The sequence below is a fragment of the Eubalaena glacialis genome, chromosome 1 (assembly GCF_028564815.1).
Source record: "Eubalaena glacialis isolate mEubGla1 chromosome 1, mEubGla1.1.hap2.+ XY, whole genome shotgun sequence".
In the NCBI taxonomy this organism is placed as follows: domain Eukaryota; kingdom Metazoa; phylum Chordata; class Mammalia; order Artiodactyla; family Balaenidae; genus Eubalaena; species Eubalaena glacialis.
Window position 1 is genome coordinate 212,134,803 of NC_083716.1, and position 27,495 is coordinate 212,162,297.

Consider the following 27,495-nt stretch of genomic DNA (forward strand, 5'->3'; position numbering starts at 1 on the left):
TTTGATTCCCACTCGGACCCTGCCACTTTCTGGCACTAATTTGTCAGGCTGAACAAAGAGAGGATTTGTACCTCCTGTAAGGTCTCAATTAGGAATGGCTTCTGCTGTATTATGTGCCATTCAGAGAGGACACAATGCCGGTAATTACAGGAATTTGCACTAAATGGCTGAAGAATTCACAGCAAAACTCCCCCCCCCCCACCTTGGGCTTACCCCTCCCAACGGCTGGGGGGAAAAAAAGGAAAGCAAAATGCTCTGAATGCCAGAGAGATGTAATTACCAACAGCAGTCCCAAGAGGTTAAACAGCAGCCAAAGGAGTAAAACCATAAAAACTGACAGTGTGAAATGGTGGAGGGGATCCCCTCAGCTCACTGTTTTCTTGCTGTCTCTTCCATTAACATTTTCAATTTCAGTTCAGAATCAGGAACACTGCCCCACAGTGGGCTGTCCGATTTCACCTTCAGATTACAAAGCAGTAAGACACTTCAAGACCGGAGCTTTGCATCTCTTGTAGCATCTATAAAAAAGGGCCTGGGCCCTTTTATCATAATACTCAATTGCTAGGTTTCTTTTTGTTGGGAAATTAGAGGAAAAAAACTGTATGTATTAGTGCCAAGAAAACCATGCATCTATTGAGGGGAAATAGATATGTACACATGCCTAATTCCAGAAGAAAACCAGGCTACTGCCTTATAATTGAATTTATACAGCATTCTGTGAACAACCTCATTTAGAACCACTTACAGGTACATACCCCATAAATATTTTAATAAGCTGCACAGTCATTTGTTTTAGCATTAATATTTTAACACTACAGATGCCCCATTGCTAAACATAATTTTGAATCCCAACCAGTGACTTCATTAAAGAAGCATTCCTCATTTTCTGCTCCCAATGTGTTTCTGTAAAGCTGTACTAAAGCACCAGCAAATTAATTGTTCTTAAACACCACTTTCCTCACATGCTCCTCTGCTCAGGAACGTTCTGGGACTTCAGGGTCAAACATGAAGTTCAACCTTATCAAACTGCCCTTTTTTTTGTAGGTCAAAAATGACTGTCTGCAATTTCACAGAGTTCCACATGGCACCACCTCTGACAGCTCTCTAATCTGACCTGTGGGCCTAACTTCCGCAGCCCCGCTCACAGTTGCCATTTGGCATTGGTGATGTGAGTATCTGATTAATGTCTGTTTTCCCCAGGGGACTGCAAGTTCCATGAAGGCAGGGACAGGGACCACGTTTGCTTTCTCGCAGCACTGACTCGTCCAGGTGCACCTGAGTTTGGGGCATGTGGTCAGAAACTCGGCACACAATAAACGGTAGAATGAATGGAAGAACTTAATTTTCAAAGGCATGTTCTCAGGAATAAGGAGCAGCAAATATAAAGGCCCTGGAGGCATGAATGACCAAGGTAGGTTCCATAACAGCAAGAAGACCACTGTAGCTGGGTTTCCTAATACAGGGCAGCCATGGATCTGGAGAGGAAGCCATGGAACAAACCACACATAATCAAATACAACTATAAAAAGTTCAAGCACGTGTTAAGAAATACACAGTTATGCACAAGCATGTATTTTTAAAACCGTAACCTCAGGCATTTGGGGATGGTCTGAGTCCATTTTCTCTGCAAGGGCTCTTTAAGTTTCAAAAAAGGATATAGAAAATTCTTCACCTACAGAAAGAATTTAGTGAAGTGAGGCCAACTGCACTATTTTGTAGATTTAAAAGCCAACATTTGTGGCTCCCCCAAATAGCAACTGAATGACATCACGATAAAGAGCTGCTCAGTGCAATCTTCCACTTTTAAAGTTTACTCATCAAAAATATTTAAAGGGGGAGGGACTAAGTGGACATAAATACTTGTAGTCTAAAGAGGCTCACTTAAACCATGAAATACGGTGAATTAGCTTCTCCCTAAAATGATAAAGCCAAGATTCAACTAAAAATGATTTACTGGACTTTTTGACAGTTTGGGAGGTAAACATGCTATATAACCAGATTTTTCACTGAATGTGTGTTTTTATGAGGATGAAAAGTTAGGGGACACAAGTACTAAATGAATAAACAGCTGGTTTAGATTAACTGTGTTTGTGAGAAACATAAATCAATTTTTAAAGTTCCATCTGCTATAATAATCTTTGATATAATAAACAGCCTCCCAGATAATTTAGGAAACATTCACAGGTTTGCTTACCAAGTTTTGATATTTTTCTTTTGAGACTCTGCCCCCTACAGGAGATGAAGTATTCCTAACCGAGGTAGGAAACCGGTATTCCCGGCGCGCTTACCCATAACCCACGTGTACCATAAAGCAACGGAGCGTAGCAGTTTCTGATGGAAAAGCGGGCACTGAAGTGAAATTAAAAATTTCTACTTGAGAATCAGCCACACTGTACAAATTAGGACTGACTTCTCCCCATGCCAAATGAGAAACCTACCTGTGCCCCATTAGAACTCCAAACCAAAGCATGAAGGTAAAAGCCGAGTAGCAAAGGAGTTTTAGACTACATTACCCCTGTCTCCTGGGTTCCCCATTACCACCCATCCCCAACCTATTCTCCAGCCAGCTATTCAGTGAGCACCTGATTCACACAGCAAAGGGCAGCATCCTAAAACATGGACCCTAAAAAGCAGCTGCCCCAAGTTCTATCCCAGCCCATTATGTGATCCTTTTCCTACTCTTTTCCACTTAGTTTCCTTCTCCCTGTCTCTCCTACTCATCTTTCTATGCCTTTTTCCTGTTTTCATTTCTCCAACTGCTAGATGTGGTGGACCTGCTGAATGGTACCCTCTACCTGCATCTCTGCTTCCTCTGAGTGTTAGAAATGCTACTCAGGTGGTACAGAATGTGGGCAGGGCACACTCCATCAGGAAGCAAACTTAGGAGAGGAAGGTGAAGTAGGAGCCCACAAAGGGACCATCTTTTCTAACACCTGAGGCTTTTCTTGCCTCTTTTACTAGAAAGTTTCCCGATTCATACTCTGGTCTCTACCTTGAAAATTAAGCTGAGCTGTTCTCCCTGATTCCAATAAGAAAGCAGATTTGTTGGGGCTTCCCTGGTGGCGCAGTGGTTGAGAATCTGCCTGCTAATGCAGGGGACACGGGTTCGAGCCCTGGTCTGGGAAGATCCCACATGCCGTGGAGCGACTGGGCCCGTGAGCCATAACTACTGAGCCTGTGCATCTGGAGCCTGTGCTCCACAACAAGAGAGGCCACGATAGTGACAGGCCCGCGCACCGCGATGAAGAGTGGCCCCCGCTTGCCGCAGCTAGAGAAAGCCCTCGCACAGAAACGAAGACCCAACATAGCAATCAATCAATCAATTAATCAATAAAATAAATCTTTAAAAAAAAAAAAAAAAAGAAAGCAGATTTGTTGCCGCTCTCAGCAGTCTGAAGCCACAGGAGTGTACCATAATTCCAGCGTGTCCACAGAGTAAGCACTTATAAATTACTGTTGAATGGCTGAACTTTGAAATATAATATATGCACTAGTATAATAAGACACTGAAATGTCAATAATTTCTAAAAACTGTGCTAAAACCAGCATCTCCTTAGTTCAAAAGCATTTTCCACAAGTAGCTGGCTGACTTAACACAAGGTCACTCATGCCTGCACACATATGGCCCTCACCTAGTACGGCTTCTTTATCGGCTCGGGGTTGCTGGTCTCTCCCATCCCACCCTACAAGTGTCTGCTTCCCAGTTACCGAGGCCCTCCAGACAAAGCAGGGATGATTTACTTAATCTCCCCTTTGGGTAAATTATTTTTCAATAGTAAAGGCGATCATCATAACTAACTTAAATTCAAAGTTTCACTGTGCCACCACTATTTGGCTTTTCAATGCAGAAACAAGCACGAAATTGAAAATTTGGTCTTGACTGGTGGTGAGTTTCCTGTTCATTTCTAAACAACATACTTAAATCTGATACACTTGAATTGAAATTTTCCAAATCAGGCTTCCAATTAAAGCTACCTTCATGGTAAATTTCTTGTGACAAACTGTGGGGTTTACTGAAATAACTTGATTTCATTTACAGGAGATATATAGACTTGGTTTAGTGCGGGTTGTCTTCTTTCTGGTTTACTGTCTGGGGGAAGGTGAGAGGAATGGTGAGTAGGGGAGAGAAGCAGTAATAGGGTTTTAAGAACTAACAGATGACTGCCTTGGCCTCCACCTTGTGTCTCACCCTCCACAGCAGTTCCAGTAGCCTCAGGCTTCCCCAGGATGAGGCACCGGCCCATCGTGACTCAGAGGTCATCTCCTGAATCATCTTAGCCCTGCTCTTAGCCACCTCCAGGTTTTCTGTCAAGGCTGACTTTCTGGATTCTACCTTAACAGGGTTTGACAAGGTCATGATCAATGACAGTTACTGACTACAGACATTTTCCTCGCCTAAGGAGTGCTAGTAGTTAGCTTTGGGCTTGAATGTCTCTTAGGAGACAATCTGTGACATCCACATTCCCAGTGACCTTTATTTAAGAAGGCAGAGGAAATGTCATCACAGCAGACTCAGGAAGCCTAAATTCTAGCCTGGTATGCTTCAGCCAAGTCATTCTGATTCAGTGGGTAGATCAGAGCTGCTTCTACTTACTTCACCAGCATGGCATGAAGACGGACAGATGGTTTAATATAGCAAACTCCTTAAAGGAGAGATGCCTTTTAAACAAGAGGCAGCTAGCTAGGACTGGTCTCTTGAGGGGATTTTTAAAGGGAATTCCAATTGTGGGATTCAGGATTGTTCTTTAATGAGCTTTAGGCTGAAAATTTGTTTCATACCTGCACATTTGAAACTCTGAGCAGTGAGTCCTCGTTCCAAAGACAAAGTCGTCAGGATGCTGAGGAAGCTGGTGGTCACAGACTGGCGTTTGTTCTTCCTGAGTTCATGCCCACCCATCTGATCCTTGGGTTTGGTCCTCAGCGTGACCTGCAGGTTTTGTTCTGAACTCCTTGCCGCATTGGCAGCTGTTTTCAGAGCCTCCATCCACTCCTGGGCCCTCTGCCGGGTCTCAGCACGGAGGCGGAGGACATCTTGGGGGAAAATGACTTGAAAGCAAGAGTCACAGTCATCCAGGGTGTCCATCTGGACGGCCAGACACACATCCACATTGTAGCTCAGCAGGGGATCCTCGTCCAGCTTGCCGGGCTGAAAAGCCATCAGGTAGGCCCTGCTCAGGACAAACGTAAATGCCTTCCAGTTGTTTTGGATGGTCAGCCTGTACAGCGTCCCCGATTTGAGGATGTTCTGGTACTCTTTGGGGCTATCCAAGACAGGGGATGGCACGAGCAGCTTGCTGGACTTCTTCTGCAAGCAACGATTCTGTGCACAGTCGACATGATGACCGAGCCCCGGTGAGTCAGCCAGCTCCCCTGGCCGTCCCACGTAAGCAGGCGCGGCGGCCTGCACACCTTCCCAAAGCTTCTGACCCCAGTCCAAAGCCTCCCATGGCGACACTGCCTTTAGCTGCAGCTGAGTGTTGTCATACAGAACAGTATCCACCAGCCTGGCCTCGAGGTTGCCCAGAACAGATATGCTCTGGAAGTGTGACAGCTGGTACGTGGCATAGAGGTTTTGATTCCCACTGCTGTCGAGGCTGTAGAAGTATAAGCTGTAGGGGGAGAGTTCTGCGTAACAGCTTTGCCAGTAACTGTCATGGTCCTTCCGAATCTCCAGGTAACCCTTTTTCAGAATGTTTGGGAATGCCTGCTTGTGTTCTAGAAAGAAAGGGAAAAAAATAAAAAGAAGCAACATATTAATCCATTAATTTGAATGAACTGAATGAGATGAAAAGGCGGGTGTCAGAAACCAAACAGATCAGGGGTTGACATGCTTCTGGCTCAAGAGTAAGTACTGGGGAGGGGGGTGTTGGGGGTTCATGGTCAATGTGACATGCAGAAGTCTGTTCGGAAAGCAGAAACACCGAATGACTGGGACCATGCCATGTGGGCCCATGAAACAACCGCGCTTTGCCAGGATTTCTTGTTTTCTAGATAACGTTCTACAGAGTACCAAATACGAGAGACAGAATGTTCCTCCTGCCACCTGACCTAACTCCCTGCTAATACTCATCTTTCTTTAGGTAGGTAAAGCCAGGAAGGGCCAATGGAAAGACCAGAGAATGAAGTGCACTGCACTTCTCACAAACTCCTGTTTCTCAGATGCCCCCATCAGTCTTCAAGGCCAGGCCATGAGCCTTCTGGCTCATAACCAGTTCTCCAGCCGTGCCTCGACTACTCACTTCTTAGATCTCTGCTTGGATAGCAGTTCCTCTCACCTCTGAGCCTGCTTATGCTGTTCCCTCGGCTTGCAATGCCCCTTTCCCACCACTTCCACCAGCTGGGACACACTTATCCTTCACTCAGCCATCCTCTCTTCCAGAAAGGGAGTTTGTCCTGACTCTCCCAACCCCACTCCCTCACCTGCACAGACACATCCCCGGGTCAGTATCAGGGATCCTTACTATATTATTCCTCTCTAATGGGCTCTCATCAGGCTGTATTATAATACAGTTTATAATTTTTAAATTATAAAAATAATTTACAATTTTTAAAGAAGTGTGTCTTCGCTACTGGTCTGTAAGCTCCACTGAGGACAGGGGCAAGGCCTGTCCTGTCATCCTTGTATCACAGCACATAGTGTAATGCCTGGTACACAGTAGGTACTTAGTAAGTACTTGTTGAATTAGAATAGAAATAAAGCTTCTACTATAATGTCCAGCATATAATAGGTATAATTCCCTTCCCTTCTCTTCCCCTGTGTTTCACAAGTTCATCTGGTCATGCCATCTTTAATCAATGATTAGCTGCAACAGATACAAATTTCATACTTTAATAAAAGGGGACTGTCACTTGGGAGATGTCCTGATACTTTCATCAGGCGTGAAAATGAGGGAGTTCTCCTCCCTAGTAGAGCTTTTCATTTCTGAGATGTTTCTCAATCTTTTTGCTGACACACGTCGGAGACAGTCATAAACTAATTGAGTCACTCCCTGAAGAAGAGAAATCACATTCCCAAAGGGTATGATTTCTGATCTTGGCTGGAGAAAAAAAAAAAAAAGAGTAACACAGATCTAGATCTTAAAATAGCAAACCAAAAGAGAAAATGAGAGAAATGCGGTAGAGAAAAGCCAGTTTTACCTGCTTTACATCTCTGCTCCTGACATTCATTAGTATTTCTGTGGTAATTCAAAAGCCATTAATTTCTTGCAACCCACACTAATCCCTTTGCAGAGAGAGATAATGGATGCCTATTCTCTGTTTTCTTTGCTGATAATGCAGTAAGAGAGGCAGTGCTGTTAGAGACACTGATGCCGCCTCTCCTCCTCTCATTTCCATCAGGTGCCGATGACAGTTCAACCTTTTCCATAATAAGACCCATAACCTCGCGTCCCTCCATCCCCATCCCTCCTGTGACCCAACAGCTCAGGCATGCATCCCCAAATAAAATAAAAACCATCTCTCTTGCTTTTAGCTAGGAATTTTCCTCTCCTTTTCTTTCCTCCCTGAGAGCTTTTTACAACAGCTTCCACGAATTAGAAATTCTAACTATAATTGGACCCAAGCCAGAAGCAAACCTCACTCCTTTCCGACTGTATAAGCTAGGGTGGCAGATGCCAGCTTGGGTGGACTGAATAGAAGTCTAACACGGAGTCTCAAAAGTTCCCCCACCTTCTTGCTGCAGAATAAGGTAAAGAACGCACTGTGTTTCAATATTTTCTCCCCACCTCGGCTCAGCCCTCTCTAAATAGGTATGTTAAACTGAGATAGAAAAGAGGGGTGTTAATCATAGGAAATGGCCCATCCTTATAGGCTGCAGTTTGTAGTGTAATTTCTTGGAAAAGAAGAGAACAGATGTGATCAGGAAACTATTCTCAGCATGTATTCCTTTCTGGAGGGCCTGTTTATATCAAACCTTATTAATATGTTGTGTGTGAAGTATTAATTATCTGACTGTAGAGGGCTGGAGAACTACCATTTCTCTTTAATCTCTAGCTGCTACTTTCTACTGAATCTGAAGTTTATTTTGAATATTTTTGCTATTGATAAATCAGAAGTTATATACTTAAATCTAAGCTTTCGTTCATTTACTATAGTTCAACTTTTGTTTCCCCGGACCATATCATTTCATCACATACATTCTTCTAAAGTGTTCCATTTCACGAATGAACAATATTATCTCTGTCTTAATTAATATCATAAATGGTTCAGGTAGAACAGCTGACAAAGATTATCGCTGTTTCCCCAATGAAAATAGAGAAAGGTGATCAAAATGAATCACTGTGTCTGTAAATTTCATATTGATACCATAAGAGAGTAATTCCCTTGTGAAAAAGAGCAAACAAAAACAAAAACATAAACAAAAAGAACTTGAGAACTCTTTGCTTCCCCATTGCTTTCCACTGTGGCTAGTTACAAAGACCTGGGTCAGTTCCTCCTCAACAAAGACCCCTTTTCCCTCTCCTCCTGGTCCCACAGTACCCAGCACAGTGGCTTAAGGACAAAAATTGCTACTGATTGAAGAGGAAGAGGGGATTTTCCCCCTCATGAGCCTGATTCATTTCTGTACTGCCAACCCACCGAAGAGTTCCTCTTTTGCCATTATTTCCTCTTTCTGTTCTCAAAAAAGTTCCCATTCTCAGGCCACCATCTTAATCAAGATCTTAAATGGGCTCCCATTTCAAGTCCTCCCCCCGCACCCCGCCATGTCACACTCAGTTACCGGGGTAACCTTTCTGGATCACTCATAACCTTTCCCATGCCCTCCTCATCAGCCCAAAGCCCTGCACAAGTTTCCTGGTGCTACACAATAAAGTCCAAACTCCTTAGACTGGCCTTAACACATTTTCTCATGGAAAATTTCAAACACAGTCAAAGGCATGGAGAAGAGTAAAATGGACACCTGTGGGCTCACCCCTTCGCTTAAAAGTCATCAGGTTTCCGCTATTCTTGTTTCCTCTCTCCCACTCCCCTCCAACTCTTGCTTTTTATTGTTTTTTGTTTGTTTGTTTGCTTTTGCTGGAATACTTGAAAGCAAATTGCAGACATTTTATCATTTCTACTGTAAATATTTCAGGCTGTATCTCTAACAGATAAGAATATATATATATACCAGTTTCACACCCAAAACATGAATAATTCCTTATCTAATACCCAGTCTGTATCTCATTTTCCCAGATTCTCTCAAAAAATTTCTTTATACAGATGGTTTGCTCGATTTAGGTCCACACCTTGATTTGGTTGGTAGGTCTTTTAAGCCTCTTTAAATCTATAACAATTCCCTCTTTCTCCTTTTATTTTTTCATGCCATGTATTTATTGAAGAAATTCATTCCTTTGTCCTGTAGAATTTCTCACATTCTGGATTTGGCTGAGTGTATCCTCACGGTATCAGTCAAATGCTCCTGTTTCCCAGGTTTTCCATCAACTGCTATTTACTTATTTTACTATTATTTTTTAAAATATTTATCTATTTATTTGGTTGCACCGAGTCTTAGTAGCGGCAGGCAGGCTCCTTAGTTGCAGCTCGCCAGCTCCTTAGTTGCGGCACGCATGTGGGATCTAGTCCTCTGACCAGGGATCAAACCCGGGCCCCCTGCATTGGGAGCAGAGTCAACCACTGCGCCACCAGGGAAGTCCCTCATCTGCTATTTAGATCTCAAGATCCAGTTCGTTTTTTTTTTTTTTTATGCAAGAATATGTTACAGGTGGTTGTCCTACTTGCGTGGATATGGAGATTGATTAGGAGGTTCAGAGGATGTTAGCCGGGCCCCTCCGTGTTGAATTTCCCCAGGGACCTTTCACACTGCAGCCACTCTCTTCCACTCCCCACACTCCAGCCAGGGGACTTGCTGTGGCTTCCATTACTGGCCCCTCCCGACCTCAGGCATTTTCTCTCACTGTTCTCCCTGCCTAGATTTCCCTGCATCTCTGCTTGTCCATGTTTTCATCATACTTGAGAGCTAGTATAAAATCTCACCTTTTCCTGAAGCCTTTCTTTGTCCCCTCTAGTTGAACACAACTGTCCTCCTCTGAAGCCCCATGGCTCTATGGCTACACCACCCTGATGACTCATATTTCAGATACTATTTCACACTCATCAAATATGTACTAAATTATATAATAAAAGTATTCCAAGCAAATCAATAAGATATAATTAAAAAAAGTTTCTGCCTCCACATCCCGGCACCCACAATCCTTCTGCCCAGACTGTAGAGCATTTGATAGGAAGCCTTTAGACAGTATACATATGTAATAATAATATTATAAATAATAATTAGGCATGTTTGCATATATTAGCATATGTAATTAAAATGTGCTTCCATTTGGGTTACTTTATGCAATTCTGTTTTTTTAAAAACCACCATGTCCCAGATCACAATAAATGAAACATTTAGGTAAACATTTAATTTACCAAGAAAGTCTGAACTGCCTGAGTCAGCACCATGGACGACATCATAAGACTAGGACTTCAAAGATCAGACAATAGTTTAAAATGAAAGATAAAGAGCAACGTTTTAACATTTTCAAAGAACTCAAAAGCCTATGTGGTGTCAGTATTTCAAATCAAAATTATCTAGGCAAATTTAAAGGAAACATTTAAGTTCTTACAACAAGATGAATAAATGTGAAAGGAAGCCAAAGTAGAGAGTGAATGGAGTACCATGATGCTACAGAATCACATTCTGTCCTAGACAAGCCCAAAAGGACTGCCTCTCAAAGTTCAACAGATTTATTACATTTCCTTTGCCCTTCATCATCTTTCTTTTCAGTTTCTCTACAGGTTATCTAGGCTATTGTTAGCTAAAAGGATAGATGATTTTAAGATCTGAAAGCCTAGGAAACAGGATTTACAACTACACATGGGCTCAAAACTAAGGGAGCAAAGCAATTTGACACACATTTACTGAGTACCAACTATGTGCAAAGTAGAACACTAAGCTTTATTGGAGATCCAAAGATGACAGACATCCTCAAGGTGCTTACAATTCAGTTTTGGCAAATGACTCTAATAGGAGGCTTCCAGATCAATGATAAAGGAGGAACCATAGCGTCACTTCAGAACAAAGACAATTCTATGATTTGGCTCTTCTTCATGAATGGCCAGTGCCAATGACCTGTACTCAACTGCTACTGTCTCTTGACTTCCAGATCCCATCCCCAGCCTCCCAGACTACAGTGCCACTTGGTTCAACCTCACCTCACAGCTCTGACCCAGGTGCTGCCAGCACTACATGACAGCCTAGAGCATGGGAGAATGTGACTAGACTCCCTCAGATACAGACAACCTGAGAACCGTCTACTCACCGGCCAGCCCCACTTACTCCTCCAAGACTGCACGCTTCTCTGGGGTTAGTTACAACCTCTAGGCTTCAGGTCTCAGCCCTAATCCTCAACTCCAATTTCTGGACTTCCCCTCTTACTGACTGGCCTGCTCTTAGCTCCACGCACCCTTGGACTAACAGCCCCTTCTGGCACTGTCTGACGCAGAGACAGGAGGCAACTTTCACTGACTGCTACTGACTGCCTGGAACCCTGTACTGAGAAAGATGCTGAGGCCACATCCAGACTCAGTGGGGAAAAAGCACCATGATGTCACTGAGGTGGGAAAAGATACATGTTATGTATTTGCCATCTGGTTTTAGGATCTTTATAAACATAGGTCCTTCCCCTCTTTGATTCCAGAGACCTAATTCTCTCTTCCACAACAGTAACAGCCTAGACCTCTTAGACCTCTTCATCACAACGTACTTTCCAACTTCCAATGAGGTACTCCTTCATTTTTCTCACTCCTCCACCTCACCCACCTTCCACTTCATCCTTATAAGGACCTTTAAACATGAAGCCCTTCCACCTCATCCCTTAAAGTCTCTTCCTTGTTTCACTGGACTCCTTCCTCTAGACTCTGTAGTCAATAGTTAAAACTTGTTTGCTCAGACTTCCCAGATTTAATCACCAACTCTGGATCATTACCATCATCTATTTAAGACCAGCATGCTCGAGGAAGACACAGAAGTATTAACACAGGTATGTTAGTTCACTTCAACTGCTATAACAAAATACCATAATCTGGGTACCTTGTAAACAACAGAAATTTATTTCTCACAGCTCTGGAGGCTGGAAGTCCGAGACCAACGTACCAGCTTTGGTACTGGTGAGATCAAGCTTCCTGGTTGATAAAAGGTCATCTTTTTGCTATAACTTCACATGGTGGAAGGGGCTAGGGAACTCTGTAGGGTCTCTTTTATAAAAGAGACTAATCCCATTCATGAGGGCCCCACCCTCATGACCTGAGCACCCCCAAAGCCTCCACTTAATTCCATCGCTTCAGGGGTCAGAAGTTTAACATATGAATTTTGGGGGGGTACACAAATATTCAGACCGAAGCACCGGTCAAACATAGATTCATGTTGCTCAACTTCTTTTATAGCTTTAATCCTGACAATTCATTCTTTTATTCATCTCATGGATCCCAAACACAATCCCAGAACAATTTTTCCACATCTTCTTTAGTCTTTTCAAACTGCAAATTCCACCATCTCTTTGTGTACCATAGGGAGCTCCTTTACATATACTATACTTGGCTTCACTTCAACATTACACTAACCAATATCCTATACAAGTACGACAGAGCACAGTGGTTAAGACCACATGTGCTAGAGCCAACTGGTCTAAGTTTAAATCATAATTCTGACCTTACTGGCTGGGTAACCCTGGACAAATTACTCAACCCAAGTCTCAGTTTTATCATCTTTAAAATGGGCTATATTAGCACCTACCTCATTGTACTATTGTGAGGAAGAAATGAGTAACTCTCAGAACGATGCCTCACACATCTTAAGTATTCAAAGATGTTTCCTATTTTAGCTTCTGGTCTCAAAAGAAGAAGCTTCTTGCCTCCTTGTTAAAGCTAACCCTTCCACCTCCACTCTGTACCTAATTCTTTCCCTCTTCTTCAGAATCTCTTCCTCTATAACATCTGAAAATTACCCCTCTATGGATCTCTTTTCCTCTTGTCTTCTAATATTCTAAGGTTTGTTGTGTCTATTCAAAATTATTCACTTGAACCTACATCTTCTATGGCTCAATCTGTCTCCTTCCTTCAGATTCCAGATTCTTCTAACGCCTCTACTTTCTGTCCCGCACAATCTGGCCTCTGATTATTGCTCTGACCTCCCCTCACATCATCTCACATTTCTTCTCTCGCTCCAGCCAAAAGCCTCTCATGGGTTTTGAACAAGCCGAGCACTTTCTGGCCTCAAGGACTCTGAAGCTGCTGTATCCTAGGTTTGGGACATCTCCCCCCATCTCCACTGATTTATTCAACTCCCTCAGCTTTTCACCTCAAAGGTGCCATCCTCAGTGAGGCCTTCATCCCTCAGCACCTCAGTTAAAGGGCCCCCCTCAGTCCCTCTCTATCTTACAACATTGTTTTATTTCGTTCAAAGAACTGCTCCTTGAAGACAGAGACCTGAATGTCTCTCTCACTTCGTAGTCCCAGTGGCTGGCTCTATAAGTATTTGTCGAATGTATGCACCAAGGACTAAGCTAGAATTGTGGAAACGCCAAGTGAATCAGACAGATCCTGTCAACAGTTTATAGCCCAGTGACAGCCCTCCTTTCTCTCTTCACAAGTCCCACTTTCTCTTTTACCACAGTCACCCTAATTCGAGTCCTCATCACCTCACATCATGATGACCGCAGAGCCTTCTCATTTCCATCCCTTCAATTCTTTCCATCTACCAATCCACCCCACGTACTGTTAGGGCCTGAGGGGACCCAATAAATAGCATCACTTTTTTTCACCCAAGTTCTAAACCAACTGAGATTGATAGAGGGTAGTCAGATGCATAGAAATCAAAACATGAGCCAGCTGGAGGACACAGCTTAGGTGTGTAGCACCCCAGAATTCCACAGACTCACCAATGAGTCACCCGCAGCACTGGATCAGCACAGGCTCCCCTCCCAGGGACTATCCATGAAAGGCTGATGGGTGGTGGAGCAGGCCTAGAGGAGCGGACCAGAATCAGTGCTTCCTGTAGAGGCTGAGTTAGACATGCCTGGTTCCTCTCCTAAAGTTGCCCGTAAGTTACTCCTCCCCAGGGGTGGAGTGTGCAAATGGAGGGAGAGAGGCCAAGAGCACCATTCTAACTGATGAATCTTTACATGGACACAAAAGCTACAGGGAAGGAGATTCCCTGCAACCCACCCCCCACTACCTTTGGCCCCTGCCGGCTTCCAGACTTTCTGTAAAATATCCTTTTAATCTTGACTCTCAAGAAATTTTCAAGTGCTTCTTGCCAAACATATCATGTTAATTCTCTCTGTCTGGCTTTGAAGGTCCTCCATAATCTCAGCCCACCGCTCTCCAAAATGTAGTCCTGTTCTGGCTTAGCCTCTGACCACCCCACACAAAGCCTGTGTTCATCTCCACCTTGGCTGTGTGCTCAACCCTCAATGCTCAGCTGGAACATCCTTTCCTCAATGAAGACTTCTCTGACATTCTAGACCACAATCATGTCTCTTTTCTTTACATTTCTGGTTAACAAAACAGTTTTCCAAGTCTATTTGTTTCATGTTATTATTCAACTGTGTTTAAGCCAGAGACTAGGGGGAAATTAACCAAATTTAGGTCTTTGTTCTCATTAGAGGCACATGAGGGAAGTGAAATTAACAGGATGCACATCAATCATGACACTGCCACAAATGTCCATAGCAAAGAACATGAAGAGAATGATGCTACAGGAACCAAAGAGGGGCTGTGTTTTGTACATTTTCAATATGGTATATAAGCCCTCACACAGTGCTGGCCACAGTAGTGCTCACAGATATTTGTTAACTTATTCTGGTAGAAATGAACTAGGCTCAAGTGATATCTCTTCTGTGAGTTACTTTGGAGATCTTTCTTTATGGGTAAAAGAGAATATCCCACTTGTTTTCCCTTCATTAACCTAGGGGAAAAGACATATCTGTGCAGGCTCTAGAAGAAAGAGATCCATAACATATCTAGTTATGTATTAGCTAGACACACCAGCTGGGGACCTTTTTCATCTAAGTTCTTTGTGCTATGAGCAACAGTGATAGTGCATAAGTCAACACAGACCTGGTCAATTTCACTTCTCAAGTGTGAACCTGACCAGGAGATCACAGACCCAACCTCTTAAATTCAGAGGTTTTCTGCCTTCTGTGACAAGGGTAATTTCTAGTGCTTACAGAACTTTTTGACCCAGAAAACATTTCCAAACATCAACTTTCAAATGATGCTCAGTCTTGGCCATCGTGAGCTTCTCATTCTGTTTCGTTAATCTATACGAATTAAGTATAAAAGAATCTCTCATACTTAGGCCACCAGATTTTAAGATAAGTGGCATTCCATTGCTATATCTTTGGGTAACACAGAATCATAGAAACTTAGAGCCAGAAGGGACTAGAAATCTCTTCAGCCCAGCCCTATCTGAAGTAGAACCTGTCAGGTGCCTCCAGCCTATCAACTGTCTCCCCCTTATTTACCAACGGAACCCTAATTTTGTTCAGTTGTGGAGATGGCCTCTCCCCTGCCCCACAAAAAGAATCATGATTTGTTTAACCCAATCAGTAACCGTATTTTCCTTTGCCAGAGATTGCTTTAGGGGAAGGCATGCAACCCAGTTCTGGCTGCAGACGAGGTGCTTTTGGGGTCCTCTGGGAAGAGACCCAGAGGAAGTGCCCTGCTTTCCCTTCCTGACTTTGGCGGCCGATATATATCCTTGGGACTGCTGTAGCCATCTTGCATAAATGAGGGAGAGAAGAGACACTACCAATATACTGAGGATAGCAGAGGAAAAAGATGAAAAGTGCCTGGATCTTGATGACCCTGGGGCCACCAGAGGTAGGTGTCCTTAAGTGTTTACTGCATACAGTGTTTGATATTCACTAAGTGTCCAATAGCTATCTGTTAGATACGTGAAAAAATCAGATGATAAATGGCCTCACTGTTTATGCCACTTTCAGCTGAGTTTCTATTACTTGCTTCTAAACGCATTCTAACTGATTTAACAGATTTGGAAAGAGGTTCCAGGAAACAAAATGACTTGGCCAAGGTTATACCACAGAGTGTGCAAGTTGAGAGTGGAACTCCAACCTCTAGACTTTCAATCTAGATGACACTGTGCTTTATCTGTGGTGGAGGGGATGAGGCCTAAGCTTCCTCAGACTTGAGAGGCAGTATTAGAGCGTGGTTATGTGTGGCCTCCAGAATGGGCTTGGCTTGGGATCCTAGCTCCACCACATACTAGCCAGATGGCCTTGGGTGAGGTTACCTTCTCTAAGGCTTGGCTTCCTCCTTTGCAAAATCAGCAAAATATTAATCTCTTAGTCTAACATATTAAACTATTATTAATATTAAATAAGATAATGGATGAATACTTCTTAGCACAGGTCTGGGCATAAAGTTAACTCTCATTAAGTGATAGCTCTTATTGACAGTATTAATACTAATAAGCTTCATTCAACTTGACTCAAGCTTTAGGTACGGAAAAATGAAAGAGAGGCCATTTTCATTCTGGAAACAAACAAATAAAACTGTGCTGTCCTGATTTTCCAAGCACCAATACATAGAGTTCAACCAAACACCTTGCATATGCTCATACCCGATATGATAGAAAGTTGTCTACAGTACAATTCATTTTATCAAAGAACTGCTAACCTAGTGTGGGAGATGAATGTACAAGCAATTACCTATAATGTGCGGCAGAATAAAATGTGCTATGGAAACATAAAATAAGAGAAAAAAAATAATTTTAATTTAAAAAAACCACAAGAAACACAGAGAACAAACCAGTGGTTATCAGAGGGGAAAGGGGTCAGAGGAGGAGCAAAATAGGTGAATTAGAAGGATTAGGAGGTACGAACTACCACGTATAAAATAAATAAGTTACAAGAATGTGATGCATGGTACAGGAGATATAGCCAATGTTTTATAATAACTTTATACAGAGTATAATCTATAAAAATAGAAAATAGGTATGTTGTGTACCTCAAGTTAATATAATATTGTAAGTTACTTATACTTCAATTTTTTTAAAAAATGGAAAAATATGTAAAGGTCTCAGGGATGATGTGGCATTTGAACTGGTCCTTGAAAGAAAATGGAGGATTTTGAAAAGTGAAGAAGACAGAGAAGGTATTGTGGGTGAAGAGACATCATGAGCAAAGTCCCAGGAGCTTGAACGCACACGGCACATTCAAAACTAGCACATAGATGGGGTGAAGAAAGGTGCAGGTGATAAGCTTGGAAAGATGGGAAAGGTATCTGGATGCTTTAGAAAATTTACACTTGATTTTGTAAACAATGGGGAACCATGATTCATTTTTGAGAACAGAGTAGCACCAAAAGATCTGTGTTTTAAGGAAGTAACTCTAGCAGTTTGTGAAATTAGTAACTATAGTTCTCCTTAGCCAAGAAAGATAAAACACATTAACAGAACAACCGCAAAAAAATGCCAGACATTTCATTTTCAGAGTTCCCATATACATTTGTTAGGAATCAGGATGCGGGCTGGCAATGAGGCATGCTGGGTTTCCGAAAAATATAACCAATGGAAACTATACAACCATATAAAATCAACTTTCTGTGACCTATTTTAGCAACTTCTTTGCACTGACTAATCTTGCTGAAGGGTGAATCATAAATTCAGCAGAGCCCATGTCCTGGTGACCTCACTTGTTCTAAGCCCGTAGGAGTAGTCCCACCTCTACTGGCTCCAAGTCTTTTGAGAAACATCATAATTGAAAAAGCAGTCATTTTAGTATAAGTCCCAAATTTGGCTTTCTTTTTTTTTTTTCTCTAGTGAAAGATGGGGAAAAAGGGAATCAAAACAGAGTAACATAGAACTCCAGATAAAGAAACCATACTGCCATGGTTTTTCTAGCCCTACAGAAAAACTCTGCTTGAGACCTTCTCCTAAAGTACTCAGCACAAGAAAAACAGGCAGAGGGATGGTACCAGGTCACCAGAGAGTGAAACCGACTGAAACAAAAGCCCAGTTGACCACTGCCCTTGCCAAGCAGATGAAAATGTGAACACAGGGAGGGAAAAGTCAGTCAGATTCGGGCAGTCTGCTGAGTTTCAGAGCTCCATAGCTAATGCCAAGGAGTTCTTCTAAAACTTTTTTATTTGAAAAATTGCAACAGCAGTTCATCCAGAAGTGGAGTTACAAGGCACATGGAAATCCTTCTGTGTTAACTAATTTCAACCATACCTATATTCCCATCATGACCTTCCATTACCTCTCTGACTATAATAATTGGCTCCCACACAACCATCATAAGTCAAGGTCAGTTCAACGACATCCTAGAATAATATCATTTTAGAGTTGGGAAAGATTATAGAGATAATTTAACCTGCTTCACGAGTTTACAAACCAAAGGCAGTAGACAAGTGAGTTTTCCAAACCTACATGGTGAGTTAGGGGTAGAGCTACGATACAATGCTTGCAAGTCCTTGATGAGTGTTCTTTCCATATAGCCTCACCTTCCTCTACCGTGTGTATATACTTAGAGGGATGAAAGAGAGAGGGAGAGAGAGAGAGAGTGTGTATATACCTATTTTTCATATTGATAACATATCTAGTGTCCACATGTTCTTATGGCGTTTTATGTTCTTACCTTAATATATGTTTATATTTGGATTGTAATTCTAAGATGTTAGGACCCCATCTTTTTTATCCCACAGGAAATTCCCTGCTGCCTCTGGCTGTTTCATTACTTAGTGAACAAGAACAGGGTAACAGCGGTGCAAAGGGGGAAAGGGTTAAGACAGATACTAGTCAGGAACATGTCTGTATAGAATGAAGATTAGTGCTAGGACTAAAAAGGAGCCATTTTGGTTGTGGGATCAGGCTCCTCCCTCAGGGCTAGTTCCCACTCACACCTTGCCACAGCTGCCTAGGGCATGGCAGACCCTGGGATGGCAGGAGCAAGGGAGCTGGCGCTGAGGAAGCTTTGGTCTCCACCACCTACCTGAGGTTCTCTAGAAGTAGCTGCCTTTGAAATGAGGTGATGGATGTGTTATTTAATGGACGGGTACATCCTTTCATAATGTATACATATATCAAATCATCATGATGCACGCCTAAAATATCGTACAATTTTGTCAATTATACTTCAACAAAGCTGAAAAAAATAAAAAAGAACTGCTGTTGCCATCTCGCCTTAGATCTACTCCTTCCCCATCAGTTTATGACCTAACCCTTTTGTTATGACTATTCTATCCTCAGGTAATGCAGGTAGTCTTAACTACATTGGATTCAAGCTATACTCCATCCACCTAGTAGGATCCACTGGCAGTACCCTAGCACTTAGCATAGTCTGTCTTCCTGAGGCAATGAAATCTCTAGAATGCATTCACAGGCTTCTGAGTAAGACTGAAAAAGGAAGCCAAAGATGGGGCAAAACTCTGAAGCCTTCTTTCCGTGGTCACAAACCCAGAGGGGTCGGTTCACTTACGCTTTTCTGTATGGATAACACTCAAGAGTGTGAAAGGCAAAGTTACAGTCTTCCTCTTGCAGATTCATGGGTCCCCTAAAGGACTGTGACCAGCTCTGCACTGTTCATGTGGTAAATGTGTTAAAGGCAGGAAACAATCCTTGCTTAGCTAAACTGCTTGGGTGGGTCTCAGTTTTCCTAACCAGTGATTCCCTGAGGGAGTAATTTTAGTTGATGAACGTTATCACCCAGGTCTGTTTCCTCCACACCACTTCCTACCCTTTACTCCCACAGGGACTGACTGCCAACAAGGCTTCTATAGTGGAGGGTTCTGGGGACTGAGAATTACTGGCTTCCAAAGTAGGGGTCCAGCTCCAGCTTAGTGGTTAAGAGCATGGAGTCTGAAGAAAGGGTGCCCGGGTCCAAACCGAGGACCCACTTGTTAGTAGCTGGGGGACGGGAAGCACGTTACTTAAGCTCTCAGTGTCCTCATCCTTAAAAAGGGCTCAATAAAAATACCTATATCACAGGAGTGTTATAGGAATTAAATAAGCTGCTATCTGCACAGCACTTAAAATAGTGAACAAAGTGTTTGCTGCTGTTATTGTTATTTTTTTCCTTCTCTTTCCACCTGGGCTCTCTCACTTACCCTGAGGATGAACACACCAGGTGCTCGGATGTTGGCTTTGATAGTAACAAGTAGGCTGTTAATCTCTTTGATGTGTTCTGCTCTCATATATACCAAAAACCTAGGAAAGAAGTGATCTTCAAATCCAAAGCAATAGCCTTCTGTAAAGAAACACTATGAGGGAACAGGGAAAAGTTGAGGAGGGATGCAAAAAATTACCTCACATGACTGCCAACTTCAGAAAGACTAAAGGGCACACCACAATTATCTCCCCAGACTTTGTGCTCACCAAACAGCAGTCAGATTCCTCTACAAAGGGTAATCGTAACCATGCCTGTGCGACCCCGGAGTCTGAGATGGTATCTGGAGACTCCTCCAAGGCCAGGGCACCATTCTTCCAACACTAGGGGCTACTTTACAAGCCGTATCTGTTTGATTCTCTCTTATCACAAGGATAGTGCACAGCAGCCTTTGAGATGAAAGCAAATCTTCATTTCCTGCTGCTAAAGAACTTCACAGAGAGGATGTGCAAGGTATGAGATGCTAGATGATGGTGCAAGGCCCTCAGAAAAGAGGGTGGAGTTGTTCTTTTTCTAGAAGGACATAAACCAGCTAAAGAACTAATGTTCTTAATTTATCAGGTTGATTTCGATCAGAAATACATTCATCTCACGTGTAAGAAAATGTTTTCAGGATGTATGAACGTTCAGAGCACTATATTAGGTACTGAGGATAATGCAACGCATAAGAAACAATCCCTTCCTCAGTGACCATAAACTCTGGTGTAGAAGACAGTAAACAGTTGATGACAAATCAGTATGAGAGAGGGCATGGATGGTTTATTTCCCATTAACAAACCAGTTAACAGCTATGAGAAAGTACAAGGCAGGAAGGCCAATTCAAGAAATATTTATTACGAGGCCATTTTATGAAACTGACTATGCCAGGGAAAACTAGGAGTGATTGGTCGTATCACTGTGCTTCTCATGGATGACTTCCAAATTCAATTGTAATAGTAATAGTAATATTATTAAATGTTTAAGACATCTATTGTTTACTGTGTGCCAAACATGGTTCTAAGAAGCACTTTAGATCTTTTAACCCATTTAATGCTCACAAGATATTGAGGTAAGTACTACTATTATTCCACACTTTATGCCCCCCCTAAAAAAAATTAAGGCTCAGAGAGATTAAGAAACCTGCCCTATGTTACACAGCTAGTAAGTACTGAAACAAGGAATGAAATTCTAACAGTCTAGGTTTATAGTCATTTTTTTAACCAATATGTTACTTTGTCTGACCAGAAGGCCTTCTTCAGACAGGCTTGCCCATTAGCCAAACAACTCTTACTATACCCCAGCTACCCACTGCCCTCAATATGCCAAAATCTGGTTTGCTTTATAGCCAAAGCATCATTTATCCTCAGTAAGGTTCACAAGCCTAGTTAATCATTGCCAAATGAGGCAGAAGACACAGAGGCCCTACCTAATTAAGAAGACCCTTGGGCTTGTTGTTATGGAAGTAAAGGGAGGGAATGAGGGTGGCAAAAGAGGATGAAGCGGCGGGTGAGGAGGAGAAGAACCACTCCTGGTTTAAGTCTTTAAGCTACTCAGGGGATCTCAGAAAAAGGATCCAGAAAAAAATAAAAATCAACTGGAGAAAACACAAGACTACAAAGTAATAAAGCCCATAAGTAAGACAGTGACAGGGCTAGACACAAAACCCTGATAGCCTTTCCCCATCTGCCTGTGGTGCCAGGAAAGGGCTTTACAGTGAGGAGAGGGTTCCCGTGCATTTCTTCTGTTTGTTTTGTTACTAAAACTCTGTGCCACGCCCTGAGAGGGTTGCACGCCCCAGTGTGTAACGAGTCTTCTGTATCTGTAGCCTCTAGCAACTGGCATCTTTTGAACAAATCCACTTTGGCATGGGGACACTCAGAACACAGTGACAAACTGACCCCAAAGCAGACACTATTTGAGCGCGCCCCTGTAGAACACCTGTTTGCAACCTGCTGACCTCCACTGAAGCACGTGTGTATGCGGGTGTGTGCACACACACTCACAGGGCTGAGCCCTGGTGACTCTGGAAACTCTACTCCCCTCCCAAAAGCCATTTGATCCTAGGAGAAGCCCCCGCTGGCCAAACTACAAAGATCTGGAGGGCCCTGGGCGGACCCCAGATACACACTCTTTGTTGAAAACCAGGCACACTGCCATGCCATTGCTGGGGTCCCAAGCGCTTCCCTTCACCCCAGAGCCGAGGTAGCCCTCCAGGCAGGCGGCGGTGGCCTCGGGTGTTTGCCTCTCCCCTGCAGCCAGCTCCTGGGCTCTGCAGGGTGGGCTCCGAGGCCACAAGGCCACCTTTCTTCCCTGACTCGCTCTTCTACAAACACTGGATCTGCTGGGCCTGGGGGGAGGGGCAGAGAGAAGCCCCCAGCCAGCAAGTGTGCACAGCGCACAGAGGGGAGGCGTGTGCAGGACGGAGGTGCGCCTCGGTTTACAACGTGGCTGCAGTGCCCGCACTTCCCTGTCTCAGGTGCGACGTTGATTTATTGTTGCTGAGTAACTTCTCGTGGTAGAAACCAAATTTCTTTTAATATATTACATATGTATGTACACACTCATGTGAAATATATGTACTTTGAGGGGATCTATTTATGTTCCATGGGGAGTCATTCTTTCCCATCAGGAATCTCACCTGCTGCTTTGTGTATTTGGTCAGATTCCTGGCACGTTTTGTTTCCTGTTGTTTAGTAAAGGTGCTCTTCCTGGGATGCACACACACAAAAAAACACCAAGTTGCCCTCCTCAAAGGAGACCCATTTGACTACATTTTATTTCTTCTGAGGAGCCCTTAGCCTCTCATTAACCCTTGTTAATTTTTAGAACAGCTAGAGTGGAGGATGTGAGGATGACGGGCCCTTTCTGGACACTGAATTTGAAGTGCCTGTGGGACACTCCAGCAGAGGTGTTCACCAGAGAGCTGGATACGCGAGTCTGAAGCTCAAGGAAGAGATCTGGCCTGACCCCAGATCTGGCCTGACCCCAGATCCTCAGATCCTGACCCCTGGGTCCTCAGCTACAGCTCTGGCCAAGATACCATACCGTCTCCCTCTGCTTGTGGCATATGCCTTCAGGAGAGACAATAAGCCTTTCTTCAGTTTGGATGGCTACTTTCAAAGGTTTTAAAGTGAACTTCACTCAGAGATCTTGGCTGATCTTGACTAGTATGCACGTGGGTGTTGGCACTTCCTCACCTCTCCCAAATGCTGTGAGAATTACAGTTGGCAGAGTGGGTGACCAGCCATGAACCTAGAGCTCCTCTCCACCCCCAGCCCAAGAGTGGGCAGCCCGTGGGCCCTGCTTGCCCCTGCCCTTTACCTAGTGAGCAACAGGAACAAGATTTCTCTCTCCTGCTCTCCAGAGTATGCCAGACGGAACAGGTGTCAGACGCTTGGCAGGCCATTTCCCCAACCTTATTAATTCCAGATAGGATGCGTATCCCGTGGATGACCAAAAGGGGGCCAGGTTATATTACATCAATACTTGCAAAGGCCACTGGTTACAGTTTAGTTTTCAAGATACCACTCAGTACATATATTTCAACATAATACTCAAACTTTTTAAAATTGAGAATTAAAAAGTAATAATCACGGTCTGTCATATCCTCAAGAGGAAAGCTAAGGAAGGTTCTTTCTTTAGCTTCCTTTAGAGAACCCGAGGAAGGCTGGTTCTTGCATTTACAATCCAAACAAGATTGGAAAAAATAAAATTGGAAATACGACATCCTCTTAACTTGGTTTATGCCAGGGATTTAGAATGGTTACAGTGGTTTAGTGATTAAAAAAAAAAAAAATCTATGTGAACTCCAAGAAACCAAACAAAAACTGAGGTTGTTTGCTAATCAATGAGTACAACTGTTTGTACGTGAGCCCAAGGCAAAGGTCTCATTCTGCCAGGCACTGAGGTCGCAGCAACTTGTTTATCCCCTAATGTCTAGCCAGTTACCAAGCCCTGTGCTTTATAATGTCCTTTTCTTTTTACTCCCATGATCACCATTTGGCTAGATGTTACAGAGGACTGGTGAAAGTCTAGGAGAGAAGATGAGGAATTACAAGTCATAAATTTGAGTGGGGGAAAAAGAGTATTTTAAAAGGATAGATTTGAACTGGGTGTGAAAATAATGTAGCACCTCATAGGCAGGAAGACTGCATTTCCTTAACGGACATACTATACCATATCCTTGCCTCGAGTTATACTTACAAACTAAATGTTATTAATTAAAATTTAATGTAAAATAAGTAAATAAAATACAATGTTAAATGTATCAGTGGAGTAGCAAGCAATGACGGAGATTGAAGAAATGCTAAAATAGCAGTTAAGTACATAAAATAGTCTCCCCAGTTAATTAAGCAGAAGCCATCTAAATTAAGAGGTTAAGCAGGGTAACTGAAGAATCATCAGTAAGAAAAATGGATAGCCTGTATAACTGAGGTTATGGTGAAGAAAAATGCTGGGGGAAACAGAGAGATGGTTTGTCACGTCTCACAGAACAGGAAGTTCACGTGTGAGTACATGAGTACATATTCATGTGCATGTGTGTGTGTGTGTGTATAAAGTTCAAGGAAAAAAGAAATCAGGGCCCTGCACCATGAGGTCCTAACCAACCTCTCCAAACATTTCCTCCCACGACCCCCATGAGATCATTTGGTCTCCTCAAGGGTCAGCCTGGTCTCCTTGTCTCCCCCTTGGTCCACACCATAATCCTGACCGAGTGTCCTCCAACTGTGACTCTCTTTCTGCAACTTAGTGTCCTTCAAGGTCCAGCTCAAGTTCCACCACGTCTCACAAGCCCTTCCTGCCAAGCCCAGCCCAGAATGTCTTCCCCTTCCTCTATCCTCTGACAATTGCTGCCACTCATTCATTTTTTTAAAAAATTCCAACAATATAAAGTAAAACAAAAGTTCCCTCCCAGGCATTTCAGTTGAGCACCTCCTTTCTCTCACCACTGGGCGCCTTCCTGAGTCTCTGGGAGTGTCTGATCCCCTCAACCTAATGAGAAGTTCTTTAGGGCAGGGACTGTGTCTTCACACATCTTTTAATCCTTCATATCACAAGACTATGGCCAAGGTACGAGCTGATCAACATCTACCAATGTGAATAAGCGGTATCATACGATGTTCAAAGGAAAGGACTACATTAATCATGAGAATATTCTGATTCTAACATACAAGATTAGGAAAGGAGAATTAACCGTAGTCATCTCTTCACTCAGTTCCTCCTAGGAGGAAGAAGACTGTAGACTTCAGGTAAGGTAAGTGCAAAGGTAAATGGAAGAGGGGGCTTAAGTAGGCAAAGCCAGACATGGACAATGGAGAGTAAGACTCTCATGAGGTAGATGCAAGAGAGACAAAGGAAAATCAACAACTGTCTAATAGCAGTCAGATATAAAAACATACCCATATTTCCTTGAGCATCTTCTACCTTGTCTGATGAGGACAACAGGAAAGACGGCCTGGTGAAGTGAGGGCCCTGAAGAGGTGGCTGTTGCTGCTGCTGCAGAGGCATGGTTTTGAGGACCACCTGCCAGTCCACCTGGGTAACATCTGACCTCGATCGAGCATGGCCGGGCTTAAAAGTAGAGGTCTCATCCAATAAGTCATTCACAGAACGAGGTCTGTCCTTCCGACGCTGACAGATGTTGAAAAACTCAAAGGTTGAAGCTTCCTTTTGTTCCATCCAGGACAGATTATCTGGGGTTGTCCCTTTCTGGACCATAAACTGTTCTTTGGCAGGGAAGACATTTTGAGCTTTGGTTTCTAAGAACCTGGTCTTACAATGGTCCCAGATCATGCCTCCCTTGCCCAGGGAGGAGACATTTCTGATAGCACCGTTGTCTATGTTACTGAGGACCTCATGCCCCACCAGCTCAGGGACTTCCTGAATCCCATAAACCTCTGCTTGCTGCACAGCCTTTTCTAGCTTACTATCAAAAGTACTAAAGAAATCCTCAGTAACTTCCAGGGCTGGGCTGATATCATCCACTTCCAAAGCTTCCATGTCACAGGCTCCAAGAGGCCTAAGCCTCCTAAGCTGGTTCAGGAAAGGGCTTCATGAACATTCACCCGACGAAGAGAGGTGTTTTGGGCAACAGAGTTCTGGAAACAACTGGAAGGAACTTTCATTCAGCTGCCCAGAGCAGGTCAAGCACAAGGGTGGTTGATGTTTTCTGGGACATTAAAAGCATCTGCTAGATGACAACAGTCATCAACAAAGGTACTGGGAGACAAACATTCCTTTCAGATTATTCTTCAGTGAGACCTCTGTAAAGACAACAGGAAGTGCTTGTCAAGGCAATGTCACCACCATCTTTAATTTCCTGAAAGAAAATGAAAAGAACAACATTGGCACATAGTTCATTGTATTCTATATCATTGTATTCTATATACATAAATCTGCCCGCTTACTTCCTCATCTTTACATCTCTTCCATGGCAGTCATGCCCAAACGTGGACAACACCTACAGAGAAGTTCCACTGTCAAGAGTACACATCACTGGGACTACCCTGGTGGCGCAGTGGATAAGAATCCGCCTGCCAATGCGGCGACACGGGTTCGATCCCTGGTCCGGGAAGATCTCACATGCTGTGGAGCAACTAAGCCCGTGCGCCACAACTACTGAGCCTGCACTCCAGAGCCCACGTGCCACAACTACTGAACCTGCATGCCACAACTACTGAAGCCCACGTGCCTAGAGCCCGTGCTCTGCAGCAAGAGAAGCCACTGCAAGGAGAAGCCCACGCACCGCAATGAAGAGTAGCCCCAGCTCGCCGCAACTAGAGAAAGCCAGCGTGCAGCAACGAAGACCCAATGCAGTCAAAAAAAATAAATAAATAAAATTTAAAATCTTAAAAAAAAAAAAAAAAGAGTACACATCACTACATTGTATTAGAACTTACACAGAGCAGGGTGGGACTCTTGATAAGGGGAATTAAGGTCAGCAGCTTTTACTCACACAGAGAAGCCTTTGAGAGCAGCTGTGAAAAGACTGCCCCGGCAAATCTCTGTGATACTGACCTAAAAGAGTTAGCCAAAGAGACGAGGAATTCTGTGACTGCACTTATATCATAATCAGTCTGAAAGTCATAAATGCATGAGTCCTGTCACAAACCTTGAAAGCACTGATGGTTTGTCAGGCTCAAAGGTGCAAGGGGGAAGTAGAGAGGGAGAATGGCCCTTTTATTAACCTGAATGTTTTTGTGCTGTGTTTCCTAAGGTTAGATTATGTAATGCCTGATGATGACTCTGGACTTCACAATTCTTCCAGTCATCTTGCAAAAAGGCTTCAGGATCCAAACTCCCTGAGGCTTTGAGGATTGGCCTACAAGTAGGTCCAGCCTTGGGGCTG

The 27,495-nt window shown here is 43.3% G+C and overlaps 1 protein-coding gene across 8 annotated transcripts in view; it reads right to left on the reverse strand.

The window, feature by feature from the left end:
• The window catches only part of PLEKHM3 (pleckstrin homology domain containing M3), a 182,254-nt gene that overhangs the window by 133,566 nt on the left and 21,193 nt on the right, over positions 1 to 27,495 (reverse strand). For all 8 annotated transcript variants that reach the window (XM_061204312.1, XM_061204302.1, XM_061204321.1 and 5 more), the window contains 2 exons: positions 25,547 to 26,466; positions 4,780 to 5,715 (listed from right to left, as the gene is read on the reverse strand). In XM_061204312.1, the coding sequence (XP_061060295.1) occupies positions 4,780 to 5,715; positions 25,547 to 26,147 (1,537 nt within the window). In that variant the 5' untranslated portion in view covers positions 26,148 to 26,466. The remainder of the gene's footprint in view (positions 1 to 4,779; positions 5,716 to 25,546; positions 26,467 to 27,495) is intronic.